The sequence below is a fragment of the Equus przewalskii genome, chromosome 14, assembly GCF_037783145.1.
Source record: "Equus przewalskii isolate Varuska chromosome 14, EquPr2, whole genome shotgun sequence".
NCBI lineage: Eukaryota > Metazoa > Chordata > Mammalia > Perissodactyla > Equidae > Equus > Equus przewalskii.
The window spans coordinates 90,897,157-90,911,215 of NC_091844.1; the positions used below are offsets into that span (position 1 = coordinate 90,897,157).

The 14,059-nt window shown below is 46.1% G+C and overlaps 1 protein-coding gene across 22 annotated transcripts in view; it reads left to right on the forward strand.

The window, feature by feature from the left end:
• The first annotated feature begins 517 nt into the window (after positions 1 to 517).
• Positions 518 to 14,059, forward strand: part of SH3YL1 (SH3 and SYLF domain containing 1) — a 48,405-nt gene continuing 34,863 nt past the window's right edge. The window contains exons 1-2 of one of the 22 annotated variants that reach the window (XM_070571877.1): positions 528 to 1,026; positions 1,737 to 1,857. In XM_070571877.1, coding sequence (XP_070427978.1) covers positions 1,836 to 1,857 — 22 coding nt within the window. In that variant the 5' untranslated portion in view covers positions 528 to 1,026; positions 1,737 to 1,835. Of the gene's footprint in view, positions 1,027 to 1,085; positions 1,433 to 1,723; positions 1,945 to 6,578; positions 8,541 to 14,059 lie in introns of those variants that run through there. The other 21 variants (XM_070571883.1, XM_070571871.1, XM_070571878.1 and 18 more) reach the window with 21 other exon arrangements.

Sequence of the window (14,059 nt, forward strand, 5' to 3'; positions counted from 1 at the left end):
TCCGGTTCCAGCGCTGTGGGCTGGAGGTGGGGCCGGGAGTCACCTGGAGAGCCAGGGAGCTGGGTGGGCCGGGAGTTACCTGCAGGGCGGGAGGCGGGCCGAGGGCAATGCGGGCGGGGCCGGGAGTCACCTGCAGGACTGGAGGCAGGCGGTAGGGGGGCTGTAGGGGCAGGGCAGGGAGTCACCTGCAGGGCAGGGGGCGGGCCATAGTGGGAGACAGTGGGGGCGGGGCCGAGAGCCTCCTGGAGGGCCGGCGAGCGTGGCTGTGGGGCTGTGAGGAGAAGGGCTGTGGGGGCGGGGCCGGGAGTCACCAGCAGGGCAGGAGGCGGGCTGTGGGGGAGGACGTTGGCGGCGGAGCTGGAAATCACCTGCAGGGCGGAGGGCGGGGGGCGGACTCAGCTCAGGTGGCTCCGCAAGGTGAGCGCCTGAGGGCGGGGTAGGGCGCCAGCCCCAGGCCGAAGCCCTGGGTGTGGCGTGGGAAGGGGGGTAGGGGTCGTGGGGGTGGGGGTGGGAGCTACAGGCGGGCACCGGAGCGACGGGGCCGGGGCGGGTCCAGGGGGTCCGCGGAGTGCGCGGGGCCGGCCCGGCCATGCTTTCCTGGGATTCAGGTCGACGTCCCCGCACTAGGGGCCGCGCGGCTCGCACGTGAGCCCCGCAGTGGTGGCCGAGCGGGTCGGCCCGGGGCGGGGTCCCCGAGACCCCATCCCGCCCCCGGTGTCTGGGCGGAACCCCCGCTCGCCACCGTCCGCCCCGCGGCGTGGCCGTTGGCCGGGGTCGCCCCCGCTCTGAAAGGTGGGGCGCTCTGGAAGCCGCCGTGGGCGGGGGCCGAGCCGGGTCATCCCCGCCGCTGCCGAACCCGGCTGTTTCGGTCCTGCGAACGCGCGCGCTGGCCGGCGCTGGCCCGCCCCTCACCTGCGCCAGGTGCGCGCCCGCGGCCCTCCCCCGGAGGCGTGGCGAGCGGCGCGCTCTCCTCTTCCTGGTCGGCGTCCGCGCTCGAGGGGCGCCTGCGGACCCGCTCGGCCGCGAGTGAGTACGGTCGGCGCCGAGTCCGCGTGGACGCGACCCCTCCCCTCGGAGAGTCTGGAGGGTTGATCGTTGGGGAAGAGGGCGCGGGACACGCCGGGGCTTCGGGGATTCTGGGACTGCGCGTCTGTTGGCTGTGACCGCGTCTCTTTAACTGTGACCCGCGCGCTGTCCGAGTGGAGATGAGCCACTTGCCTGGATTCTCCACTACAGCGGTTTTGTTTCAAGTCTGCTGTTCCAGTTCTCAGAAAAGCTCTTCCTAAGTTTTTAATTTTAACGATTGTGATTAATCTTATGAGATTTGTAGATATCTAATATTCTAAAAGCCACATTTTGCTTACTATCCTTTTTGTCCCAATTTGTTTCGGTAAAGGCGTTTCGAGAGCTGTGCCTCGACCGTGTGGGTTTGGCAAGTCGTGACTCACTGAGTCAGAGGCCATTGCTACAGGGCGGGGACGTGCACGCTGGGGGGCCCCCGAAGTGAAAGTGCCAGGCCCCCCGCGCTCACCTGGCCCTGCCTGGTCAGGCAGAAGTTTGGGGGCCAATTGGGGTGAAGAGGTCGCTGAGAGGGACGCGCAGGGGGCGCTGGACGCCGTGGACAGCCTGCTGTGCAGGCTTTCCTTATTTAAAGCGGCGAGAAGCTGCTCAGAATGGGGAGACGACCGTAATGAAATAGGATTTACCCCGCTCTTATGTTCAGTTCTTTTCCGCAGACGTTTCCCTGTCGCCACTCTGCTGCTAAGGCTGAGTCGAAAGAATGACACAGACACGGAACCCCGCCCAGAGGGAGCCGGGAGTCTGATGGGCCCAGAATGTCTACCAGCAGGAGAGAAGGTTTTCAGGCCTAGGACATGCATGCCCTGCATTCTTGTCTCAGGGGTGTTTTCCCTGGGATGTGGGAGAGGCCTGAATTAATAATGGGTTAGTCAGAAATCTGCACACAGGTGCTTAAGAGAAACAGCAGGTCTGCGAGGTGCTGGCCACCCGTTTGTGTGGAACACCTGTGCTGTGGCCGACTGGGGGCGTGTTTACAAATTACTGTGTTGGAGGTTAAAATAATTAGAATAAGTTATAACTTCCATCATGTTTATCATGTTTCAATTAAAGAGGATTGGTTATTTGGTTTACTACTGGTTTATTTAAACGAAATTTCTGTAAACTGTGTAAATATTATCCCTCATCTTTTGTAAGATTAAAAAAATAATTTAAAAGAAATCTTTGCTCATCAGGAGCAATTGGATACTTTTATTCCACTTAGGACATTTTTATTTTCAGGAGATTTCTCACTGTCTAGAAGTAAGGATGTGGTGTTTCAGAAGAAAAGCGAGTTGATGCAGGTCAGGGGGAGCTGTGGCCTTCTCTGTTGCTGGCCCAGCCAGTGGTCACAGAAGTCCATCCACACAGTGCCCTGTCTGCAAATGCGTTGTAATAAGACATGCTCCCGTGCGATTTAAGAGCTGTCACACTGAGTCTTTCATTTCTTGGGAAGAGTCAATTTTTTTGCACCAAATGATGAGACTAGAGTGGACCGTGTGGTCCTCTGAGCCAGGATCCTTGGGTTTGAGAAAAGGTAGTGATTATAAATCAAGGGTCTTGTGCTGGAGGTGAAGCTTCTCGCTCCCTGCTCTCTGCAGCCTGGGGGCAGGGGAGCAACGAGAAAGGCCATGCAGGCCACACTAGCATTTGAGGTTCAAATGGCAGTGTGGTGTAAAGTTTGGGCAAGGAAGGTTAATGATCTGACCGGAGACAGCAGTCACGTTTCTAGAACTGAACAGCTTTGTCTCCTTAGGTCAAAGGAAGTAGTTAAGCCACAGCCCCAGAAAGAGGAGACACGGTTTAAGAAACAGTGGCCGTAGCTGTCAGGCGGTGTTGTTGGACCATCAGGCTCTAAGGAAGTTCTGAGCCAAAGGCAGGACTTCAGAGCCTTTTTAAAGATTACTTAGATATATAAAGTTTCTTTTATCTTGGCTAAGATTGAATCAATTTATCTTAAATATCTCCTTGGCAGCATTCTAGTTCCCTTGATTTTGGTTGGGATTTTATCAATTTAGCGAACTAACTTCTATTTAAGGTAAATTATAAAGCCGAATAATTTCATTAATATCTAACTAATGGAAATTTGGAAAACGGTTTCTAAACTCGTAAACTTTTCTTGTGTGTGTGCCTCTCATAATCAAGAGTCAATTGAGGAAAACAGTGAATGCTGTTGATGGAAGGAAAGTTGGGCAACTCTGAACTCTGGTCCTGAAGTGCTGGGCAGACCCTGGGGGCAGGCTGCACTGGAAACCAGCCAGTGTCCACTCCGAGGGGGCTGTTAACTCGCCCTTTGCCTCCCGTGACCCCAACAGGAGTTAACTGCCCTATGATCAATATGTAAATTATTTGCACATCTTAAGTTCATTTCAAACTTCTGAGGTTTCCGAAGATTTTCCCAGTATTTTATAAACTTTTCTTATGTGTTTAAACTGTCTTGGTATGGAAATTTTCAAATATTTTAATTCCTTTTTAAAGAAAAATCTTACATCTAGGTTTCTTAGCTTGAGGTTTGGCAGCTGTCCTCTTCTTAGGAGGAAACTCAAATATTTACAGAGAATTTGCTCTGCTTTGGAATTCGAGAGCCTTAAGACTTCTGTGAATGTTGGGCTGCTAACCAAGATTTAAAATTTAAGAGGCTTCCTTAGGAATGACCTGTATCTTCATAACCTCAGCAGCATAATGATGTCAGCATTCTGATCAGACTGTGCTCTCTGTACCTTGTGGTGTGGCAGGGGGAAGTGGGTGAGCCATGACTGGATGCTGAGGACAGGAGTTGAAGAGTTTGTCTAAATTGTTGTTATAATTTGTGGCTCTGACAGAGAAATTCACTGTATATAGCTGTGACCAGGCAATATGATTTTATCAGATGTTTAATAGAATCTATACTGTGGAAACAAATTAGCCAGGATCCTCTGCAGCTCAGGTGAACACAGAGGCGTCGCGGGCGTGGCCAGCCTCGTCGGTGCCCAGTCTACAGAGACACAGGACTGTCTGCACAGAACTCTGGCTCAGTGACCGGGGCCCTGTGGTCTGCAGGCATCCTAGGCTGCATCTCAGCTCCCACTGCCCGTAGCTTTCCTTCCTGTGTTTACAGAAGGGGCTGTGACCTCCCTACCACAGGATGTTTGCAGTAGCGGCTCTCAGCTGTGGAATTTGCTTATTTGACTGGCTTAATTCTCTGGGTTGATAAAGTTCAAAGTAGAAAGTCTTTCGGGGGTAAGATTTATGTATTATTTACTATGCTTTGTTTGCACGTGTCAGAAAATCTGATCCGGCTTTAGCAGAAAGGGATTTTACTGGTCCATGTGACTGAACAGTCCAGAGCTCCTTGTGGCTTCAGTTATGGCCCTGCCCCGGCTCCAGCAGGGCCAAGTTCTTGCTCCAGCCCTGTCAAGTGCTCCTCTGCGTGGCTTTGCTCTCAGGCTCTCCACGTCCAAACAGAAGTGCCTGAGGAAGAGGTAGTGTTGGCAGCTCCCACACCACCCCCTGGTTGGATGCTGACTGTGGATCGACTTTGGTTACGAAGTTCCACTGTGGCATGAGGAGATTAGTTCTAATTTTGCAGATTTGGGTCACCTGCCCCACTCCGGATGCAGCATCGGTGGAAACAGACAAACTGCTGATTCTGAAGTAAAAGACACAGATGTCCGGCAGCAGAAGGAGCAAATTTCCATTGCGGTGTACTGATTCAGCTCAGGAGGATGTAGTGAGAGGAACAGGCACTGCAGGCGCAGAGACTAGCAAAAGTGCAGCTGCTGGCCGTGAGCGCTGCGGTCAGCGGTGGAGAAAGGAGCGTACGAAGAAAGGAAGAGAAGACAGACGTACGAGTCTCAAGTTACAAACCTGAGTGCCCGAAATATAAGAATTCTGTTATGAGCCCCCGTTTCCGTCAATTGTGGGTCTCCCCTTTCTCCCTGGAGGCATCCTGTTGGGGGGCGGTCTGTGCTGTCACTGCCTCTCAGACTTGCTTTGGGTCTTTAGTTGTCGTTAACCCTGAAGACGCTACTAAGTGGATCCTTGCTGCGTTCACGAGGTGCTAGAGTCCAGCTCTCTGATGGGACTACAGGGCAGTTTCCTTCTGAGTCCCTGGGCTGAAGGAGACTGTGGGGTGAGCCACTTGGCGCTAGGGACGCGGGAGGCTTCTGGAGCGCTCTGCTGCTGGCCTCATGGCACTCAGATCTCTGTAGGGATTTTTTTGTCCTCCCTTTCCTGGGAGGACCTGGAAAGGACCTTTTGGGGCACTGTCCCATCCACTTGTGCCTCGCTTCCTTCCGACCCTCCTCCCTCCCGAGGTCTGGGAAGCATTACAGGGTCTGAGAGGAAGGGAAACTGGATTACGCAGTGCATTCTCTTCAAGATCCATTGGCTTTTCTGTGTAAATGATCCTTTTCTAGTCCTCACAGGGATTAGACCTTCAATTCCCCAAAGCCACACAAATACTTCCTTCATTTAACAAATATTTATTAGGCACATATTATATGTCAGTACAGCATGTGTTGGAGATATTACAGTTAATAAAATAGTCAATGTGCTTACCGCCATGGCACTTCCATCTAGTGAAGGAGCCATGCAAGGAAGATCAGATAGACAGATAAATAGATGGGATAGATGGATATGATAGATAGGATGGATATATAGATAGATAGACATAGACAGATATAATTAATTGACAGAGTAGTGATATAGGCCATGGTCAGACTAAATATGGGAAAATTTTGAAGGATGTAAGCAATGGAGTAATAGTATCTGCGATATTACTTAGACGGAGCACTTCTTTGGAGAAATGCCCGTAGGAGTTCAAGACTGCGAGCAGAGAAGCTGGTGAGGAGGCAGTTGAATAGACACCCTGAGAACTGATAATTCTTTGGCCCAGGCAGGTGGCAGGGGAGAAGGAGAGATGTAATCAGATTCTGAGTATATGTTGAAGGTTTATGTTCCAGTAGGGTGTGCTGATGGATTGGCGCAGGGCATGAGAGAAATAGAGGTCACAGTTGGCCCAGGATTTGAGTGTGAGCTCCCAGGCGATGAAACTGACCTGCAGAGGAAGGTTGAGGACAGGTGGGGGAGGAGGCGGAGCGCCACAAGCTGTGTTTAAATGTGTTTTGTTTGAGATATGTCGTTGATACTGGATGCCTAGGTCAAGCAGGTAATTGATATCGTGAGTTGGGAATTTAGGTCCAAAGAATAGATAAGACTTGGAGAATTATCAGATATAAATGGTGCTTAAAGACACAGACCCAAGGTTTGAGTGTAAATAGAGAAGGGTGGAGCCTTGGGGAAGACAAGGGGACCTGTCTGAGAAAGAGGCTGGGAAGGAAGGTAGGTCAGCTGTTTTGCTCTTCCTGGAGGCAGATGGAGTCAGTGTGAACACTTCACGCGGCTGGCCCTCCTGGACTACCTGAACCGGATTTGGGGCAGATTTGTTGACTGTCTTGTGTGGTCTCAGCTGCCAGAGGAAGGGACAGCCCCTCACCCAACAGGAGACGGGGACACCAGTGGAGGTCAGCCTGTACGAGTTCAGTTACTCAAGGCTATGCAGAATGGTTTCGCGTAAAATTGGTTTCAAGTTTAAGAAGCACCATTTAAAGTTGATCTTGATGAATGCGTTGTATTTCAAGAGTCCAGAGGCTAGCAGTTTTTTCGTTAAAGGTCAGATCGTACGTATTTCAAGCTTTGCAGACCAAGAGGCAAAGTTGGGGACGTATAAACAGTTAGACAACAAGAGAGGAAACGAACTTCCACAGATTGTTTTATTGATGAAAACTGAAATATAGCAATACTTGAGAATGTTTTCGTAATACGAGTCTACTGATGAGAAGAAGGCGATTCTCTTTGTGGGAGAACGTTTTGCTACTTGAGGTTCAAAGTCAGTGACTTTGTTGTCAAAACAGATTGCAAACGTGGAGCAGTTAGTACTGGTCTGTGACGTGACTTTACTCATTTCATCTTCAAAAATGTGTTTTCACGCAAAGTATGCTGTTTCTTTGGATTTAAATTTTTCAGCTATTAAAAACTGCCAACGGTTCTTATGTCACAGGCCCTAGGAGAACAGGTGGTGGCTGAGTTTGGCCCACGCCACAGTTTGCCCACTCCCAGGTAGCCCTTATCAGTCCTGCCTCCCAGCTCCCTCAGCATGCACCCTGGGACCAACAACAGCGTTCTCTAAAGAATCACTCCTTTAAAGCTGGCACTGGGTGAAGCTCCCTCAGTGGAGGGTGCTAGAGGGACTTTGCCAGAGGGACGGGCAGTGGTCAGCGACGTGGGGAGAGGACATTTGTGGAGCCCACCCGGCCACAGACTAGGAAGGGCCCCGCTGCAGCCTGGAGGACGGGGCCACAGCCCCCTCCGCTCAGAAACCAGAGCCCCCACAGCCCTGAGGACCCCTGTCCCTACCAGCACCCCGGCTCCCATGGCAGGCCCATGCCGCCAGCTGCTGACCATCTGCATCCCAGAGGGTGGCCCTGCTGGCCCAGCAAGTCCTGACCAGGCCCAGCCTGGTGCAGCGTGGCCCTCCGCGATGCGTGGGCTGGACCACACCTCCAGGGAGGCCGGCATCTCTCCCCAACCTGTCCTTCCTGGGGACTCCCTCCCCACCTCGGGTGCCTTGCTGAGTGCGTGGTTCTCATGGTGAACTTCCCCTCCTTAACCTGCCGCATGCATCCCGCCTGCTGTTTGGACCCAAACTGCAACACCTGCTCTGGGTGAACAGGAAGGCTCATAGCCAGAGGAGACAGTGTAACTAGGAACACAATGAGGAAAGCAGAGGATAGGGTCCTGTGAGGTGAAGTTGTTTTAAGGTGTGCATAATAGGAGTACGTGGTATAGCAAAGATGTATCTTTTTATTCATTTTAACATTTAATGAAAAGGCAAAATTACTGCTTTGCTTTTTTTAGAAGGACTTGCAAATAGTGTATTATGAATACTATGTAATCAAAGAGAGAAAAATATTAACATATGGTAGGCAAATGTTTTTACCTATTTTTCCATTTCTCTAATCAAGTGGTTAGAATGTATATAAAACAAATCAAATCTAGTCCTGAGTTAGAAAATGAAAATTACAAATACTTCTCTTTTATCTTCCTTCTTCAGCAATACTGTGAAGAGGTCAGAAATAATTTTTTAAGTGTGGTAATTAGGGTCATGTTAGCTGCAGTAGCAAGCCCCTCAATCTGTCACTTAGCGCCATAGGAATTGGTTCTCCGCCGTGTGATAGCTCAGTGTGGGCGCTCCGGGCAGGGAGCCCCGTTCCCCTGTGGAGATCCAGGGCCCTGCGTCTGTCGCTCTGTGGCTGAGCATCAGAGACATCTCAGCCAGCCAGCAATGGGAAAGGGATGGTGGGGAAACACTGCTGCTTACTGTCTTGGCCTAAAAGTGACACACGTCATCGTCTCCGGGCAGCTGCCTCCCAGGGACAGCACTGCACTGTGGCGCAGGAGGCACACGTATGGGTGGGCAGCAAGCTATCCCAGCCACGCAACTGGTAATTTAATCTTTCGACCAAAATTCAGGTTATATTGCCTCCTCTTAGATACCAACGAAAATTAAGAAAACAAATACCTTATCTAGTCATAATGTGAATTACAGGCAATGTGTGTGCGTTATAAACAGATAAATTCACGTTAGTCAGTTTTCTAGCTAAGTGCCAACTTGCATTGCTGATTCACACCAGCTCAGCACCACCTCTCCTTTTTAGCCTGAAAATGGAAAGGAAGCAAGCTTCCGTCTGAGAATGTGCTCACCAATCACGGTTTTCAAAATATATCAGTTACATCCATACTGTATTAGAAGTTTTGAAAAGTGGAAATGCCTTACCATATATATTTTTTCTTGATCACTGTGGAATACCAAACAAATTATATGTCTATCAGTATGTTACGTCAAGTCACGACTAAAAGCTACCTCCTTAAAATGTACTTTAAAGGCTGAAATGTCTATATAAATATATTCACTTGGAATTTTACTAGTTTATATTTTTTCTAGGACCCTCTAACTCTAAACTGTATAATCAAAGCATTAGTAATAGGAAAATTTTAAAGGCTACTAGTAAATTGACGTAATTTTTAATGGAAGTCTTTTTCTTTAGTTGAGGTAGCATTGGTATAAGGCATTATAGAAGTTTCAGGTATACATTATTATATTGCAATTTCTGTGGAGACTGCATCATGTTCCCCACCCGACCACTAATTACCATCCATTGGCACACACATGTGCCTTATTGCCCCTTTCACCCGCTTCCCTCTGCCCTTCCCCTCTGGTAACTACCAGTCCAATCTCTGTCTCTCTGTGTCTGTTTGTTGTTGTTTCTATCTTCCACTTACACATGAAATCATACAGTATTTGACTTTCTCTGTCTGATTTATTTCACTTAGCATAATACCCTAAAGGTCCAGCCATGTTGTCACAAATGGCAAGATTTCATCTTTTTTATGGGTGAATAGTGTTCTATTATATACATGTACCACATCTTCTTTATCCATTCATCCATTGATTCATCCATTCATCCATTGATTCATCCATCCATCCATTCAACTTAGGTTGTTTCCAAGTCTTGGCTATTGTGAATAATGCTGCAGTGAACATAGGGGTACAAATATCTTTTTGACCTAGTGTTTTCATGTTCTTTGGATAAATACCCAGTAGTGGAATAGCTGGGTCATGTGGTATTTCTATTCCTAACTTTTTGAGGACTCTCCATACTGTTTTCCATAGTGGCTGCACCAGTTTGCACTCCCACCAGCAGTGTATGAGTATTCCCTTTTCTCCACATCATCTCCAACATTTGTTGTTTTTTGTCTTGGTGGTTATAGCCATTCTGACGGGTATAAGGTGATATCTCATTGTAGTCTTGATTTTCATTTCCCTAATGATTAGTGATGTTGAACATCGTTTCATGTGTTTATTGGCCATCTGTGTATCTTCTTTGGAAAAATGTCTGTTCATATCCTCTGCCCATTTTTTGATCAGGTGGTTTGATTTTTTGTTGTTGAGTTGTATGAGTTCTTGTATTTTCAAATTTAACCCCTTGTCAGATGTATGATTTGCAAATATTTTCTTCCAGTTTGTGGGTTGTCTTTTCATTTTATTCCTGGTTTCCATTGCCTTGCAGAAGCTGTTTAATCTGATGTAGTCCCATTTGTTTATTTTTTCTATTGTTTCCCTTGCCTGAGTAGACATGATATTTTAAAAGATGCTGCTAAGACCAATGTCAAGGAGTATACTGCCTATATTTTCTTCTACAAAATGATTTCAGGTCATACATTGAAGTCTTTAATCATTTTGAGTGAATTTTTGTGTGTGGTGTAAGATAATGGTCTACTTTCATTCTTTGGCATGTTGCTGTCCAGTTTTCCCAACACCATTCATTGAAGAGACTATCCTTCTCCATTGTATGTTCTTGGCTCCTTTGTTAAAGATTAACTGTCCATAGATGTGTTGTTTCATTTCTGGGCCCTTTATTCTGTTCCTTTGATCTGTGTGTCTGTTTTTGTACCAGTACCACGCTGTTTTGATTACTATAACTTTGTAGTATATTTTGAAGTCAGGGATTGTGATGCCTTCAGCTTTGTTCTTTTTTCTCAGGATTGCTTTGGCTATTCAAGGTTCTTTGTTGTTCCGTATAATTTAAGGATACTTTGTTCTATTTCTGTGAAGAACATCATTGAGATTCTGATTGGGACTTCATTGAATCTGTAGATTGCTTTAGGTAATATGGAAATTTTAACTGTCTTCATTCTTCCAATCTATGAGCATGGAATATCTTTCTATTTCTTTATATCTTCTTCAGTTTCTTTCAATAATGTCTTATAGTTTTCAGTGCATAGGTCTTTCACCTCTTTAGTTAAGTTTATCTCTAGATATTTTATTCTTTTTGTTGTGATTATAAATGAGGTTGTATTCTTAACTTCTCTTTCTGCTAGTTCGTTATTAGAGTATAGAAATGCAACTGATTTTTACAAGTTGATTTTGTACCCTGCCACTTTGCTGTAGTTGTTGATTATTTCTAATAGTTTTCTGATGGATTCTTTAGGGTTTTCAATATATAGAATCGTGTCATCTGCAAACAGTGAGAGTTTCACTTCTTCCTTTCCACTTTGGATTCCTTTTATTTCTTTTTCTTGCCTAATTGCTTTGGCCAAAACCTCCAGTACTATGTTGAATAAGAGTGATGAGAGCGGGCACCCTTGTCTCATTCCTGTTCTCAGAGGGATGGCTTTCAGTTTTCTCCATAGAGCATAATGTTAGCTGTGGGTTTGTCATATATGGCATTTGTTATGTTGAGGTACTTTCCTTCTTTATCCATGTCATTGAGAGTTTTTATCATAATTGGATGTCGGATCCTGTCAGATGCTTTCTCTGTGAAATGATCATGTGAGATGATATTGAGATTATCATGTTGTTTTTCTTCCTCATTTTGTTAATGGGGTGTGTCACATTGATTGATTTGCAGATGTTGAACCATCTCTGCATCCCTGGTATAAGTCCTGCTTGATCATGGTGTATGATCTTTTTAATGTATTGCTGTATTCAATTTGCCAATATTTTGTTGAAGATTTTTGCATCTCTGTTCATCAGTGATATTGGCCTATAATTTTCCTTCTTTCTGTTGTCCTTGTCTGGCTTTAGTGTTAGGGTAATGTTGTTCTCATAGAATGAGTTAGGAAGTGTTCCATCTTCTTGAATTTTTTGGAAAAGTTTGAGAATGATACACGTTAAATCTTCTTTGAAAGTTTGGTGGAATTCTCCAGAGAAAACATCTGGTCCTGGACTTTTGTTTTTTGGGATGTTTTGATTACTATTTCAATCTATTTACTTGTTATGGGTCTATTCAGATTTTCAATTTCTTCTTGATTCAGTTTAGCAAGGTTATATGAGCCTAAGAATTTATCCATTTCTTCTAGGTTATCCAATTTGTGGGCTTATAGTTGTTCATCATATTCTGTTATAATCCTTTGTATTTCTGTGATATCCATTGTAATTTCTCCTCTTTGATTTCTAATTTTGTTTATTTGAGCCTTCTCTCTTTTTTTCTTAGTGAGTCTGGCTAAGGGTTTGTCAATTTGGTTTATCTTCTCAAAGAACCATCTCTTAGTTTCCTTAATCCTTTCTCAGTAGGAAGGATTTTAGTTCCTATTTCATATATTTCTGCTCTGATTTTTATTATTCCCCTCCTTCTTCTGACTTTGGGCTTTGTTTGTTCTTCCTTTTCTTGTTCTGTTAGGTACAGTTTAGGACTACTTATTTGAGGTTTTTCTTGTCTGTTGTAGTGGGTCTGTATTGCTATGAATTTCCCTCTTCTGACCACTTTTGCTGCATCCCATAAGAGTTGGTATGTCATATTTTCGTTTTCATTTATCTCTGGGTATTTTTTAATTTCCCCTTTGATTTCTTCATTGATCCATTGGTTGTTCAGTAGCATGTTGTTTAGTCTCCACATATTTCTAACTTTCCCAGATTTTTTCTTGTAGTTGATTTCTAGTTTCATAGCACTGTGGTTAGAAAAGATGGTTGAGATGATTTCAGTATTCTTAAATTTATTTAAGCTTGCCTTGTTTCCCAGCATATTGTCAATCTTTGAGAATGATCCCCGTGCACTTGAGAAGAATGTGTATTCTGCTGTTTTTGGATGGAATGCTTTATATATATATTATCTTTTATGCCCATCTGATCAAGTATTTCATTTAAATCAAGTATTTCCTTGTTGACTTTCTGTCTGAATGATCTGCCTTTATGTAAGTGGGGTGTTGAGGTTCCCTGCTATTATTGTGTTGCTGTTAATTTTTCCCTTTAGGTCTGTTAATAGTTGCCTTATGAACTTTGGTGTCCCTGTGTTGTTAGATCCATATATGGTAATAAGTGTTACATCCTATTGGTGGAATGTCTCTTTTATCATTATATACTGCCTCTCTTGCTTTTTTTATCTTGAAGTCTGCTTTCTCTGATATAAGTATGGCAACACCTACTTTCTTTTGTTTACCATTAGCTTGGAATATTGTCTTCTATCCCTTCACTCTGAGCCTATGTTTCTCTTTAGAGTTGAGATGTGTTTCCTGGAGGCAGCATATTGGTGGGTCTTGTTTTTTCAATCCATCCAGCTCCTTGGTGTCTTTTGATTGGAGAACTCAACTTTGCCTCTTGATCTGCAAAGCCTGAAATATGTACGATCTGACCTTTAAGGCTTCTGCCCTCCAGAGCAAGCCTGTGTCCGCACAGCCTCGCCAGACCCTCAGCAGGTCTGAGACCCCAGAGAGGAGGGAAAGTGGACTGAACTCTATGGCTGCCCGTGTCCTGCCCGGGGCACTTTCTGGGCTACAGCCCATGGAGGGGGTGCTGGAGCATGTGTTCCTGCTGAATGGAAGAGACAGATGGAGCTGAGAGGCTGAGCATCCAGAATTTGCAGAGCGGATTTCCAGAGCAGAGGGAGTTAAAGAGAGAAAGAGCTCTGGAAATCTGCAAAGGACCCTCGAGCCTTGGCTGAATACCGAGCGTTGTGTGTGTGGGCTGAACTCTCAAGGCAGGGCTAAGAACAACCACCAAGAAGCCGCGAGGTGAGCAATTCTCAGAGCTTTCTCGAGGCTGGGAGAGAGCTCAGTAATGAGAGCACATTTGGGAGAGAGCCCGAGGAGTCAGACCTTGATAGCAGGGCCACCTCACCCTGAAGACCACTTTACACCCCGCCAAGCAAACCCAACAGCAGCTCTTGGAAAGATGGACTGACCTTCGGGTAACTCACTGCCTGCTAGCACAGCTCAGCACTGTTTAAAGCAGACAGCAAAATCACGACGCTCAACGTGGCAGTATTCACTCAAGTAGCAACAATCACATTCTACCAGAAATGGGTAGAAAGAGGAAAAAGGGTCAGTCAAAAACAGACCCAGAAAGGACAGAGATGATGTGATTATCAGACAAGGATATGACAGCACCTTTTAAAATATGCTCAGGGATTTAAAGAACAACATAAACATAAGGAGGCCAGGGATGGAAGGAATGGAAAAGATCCCG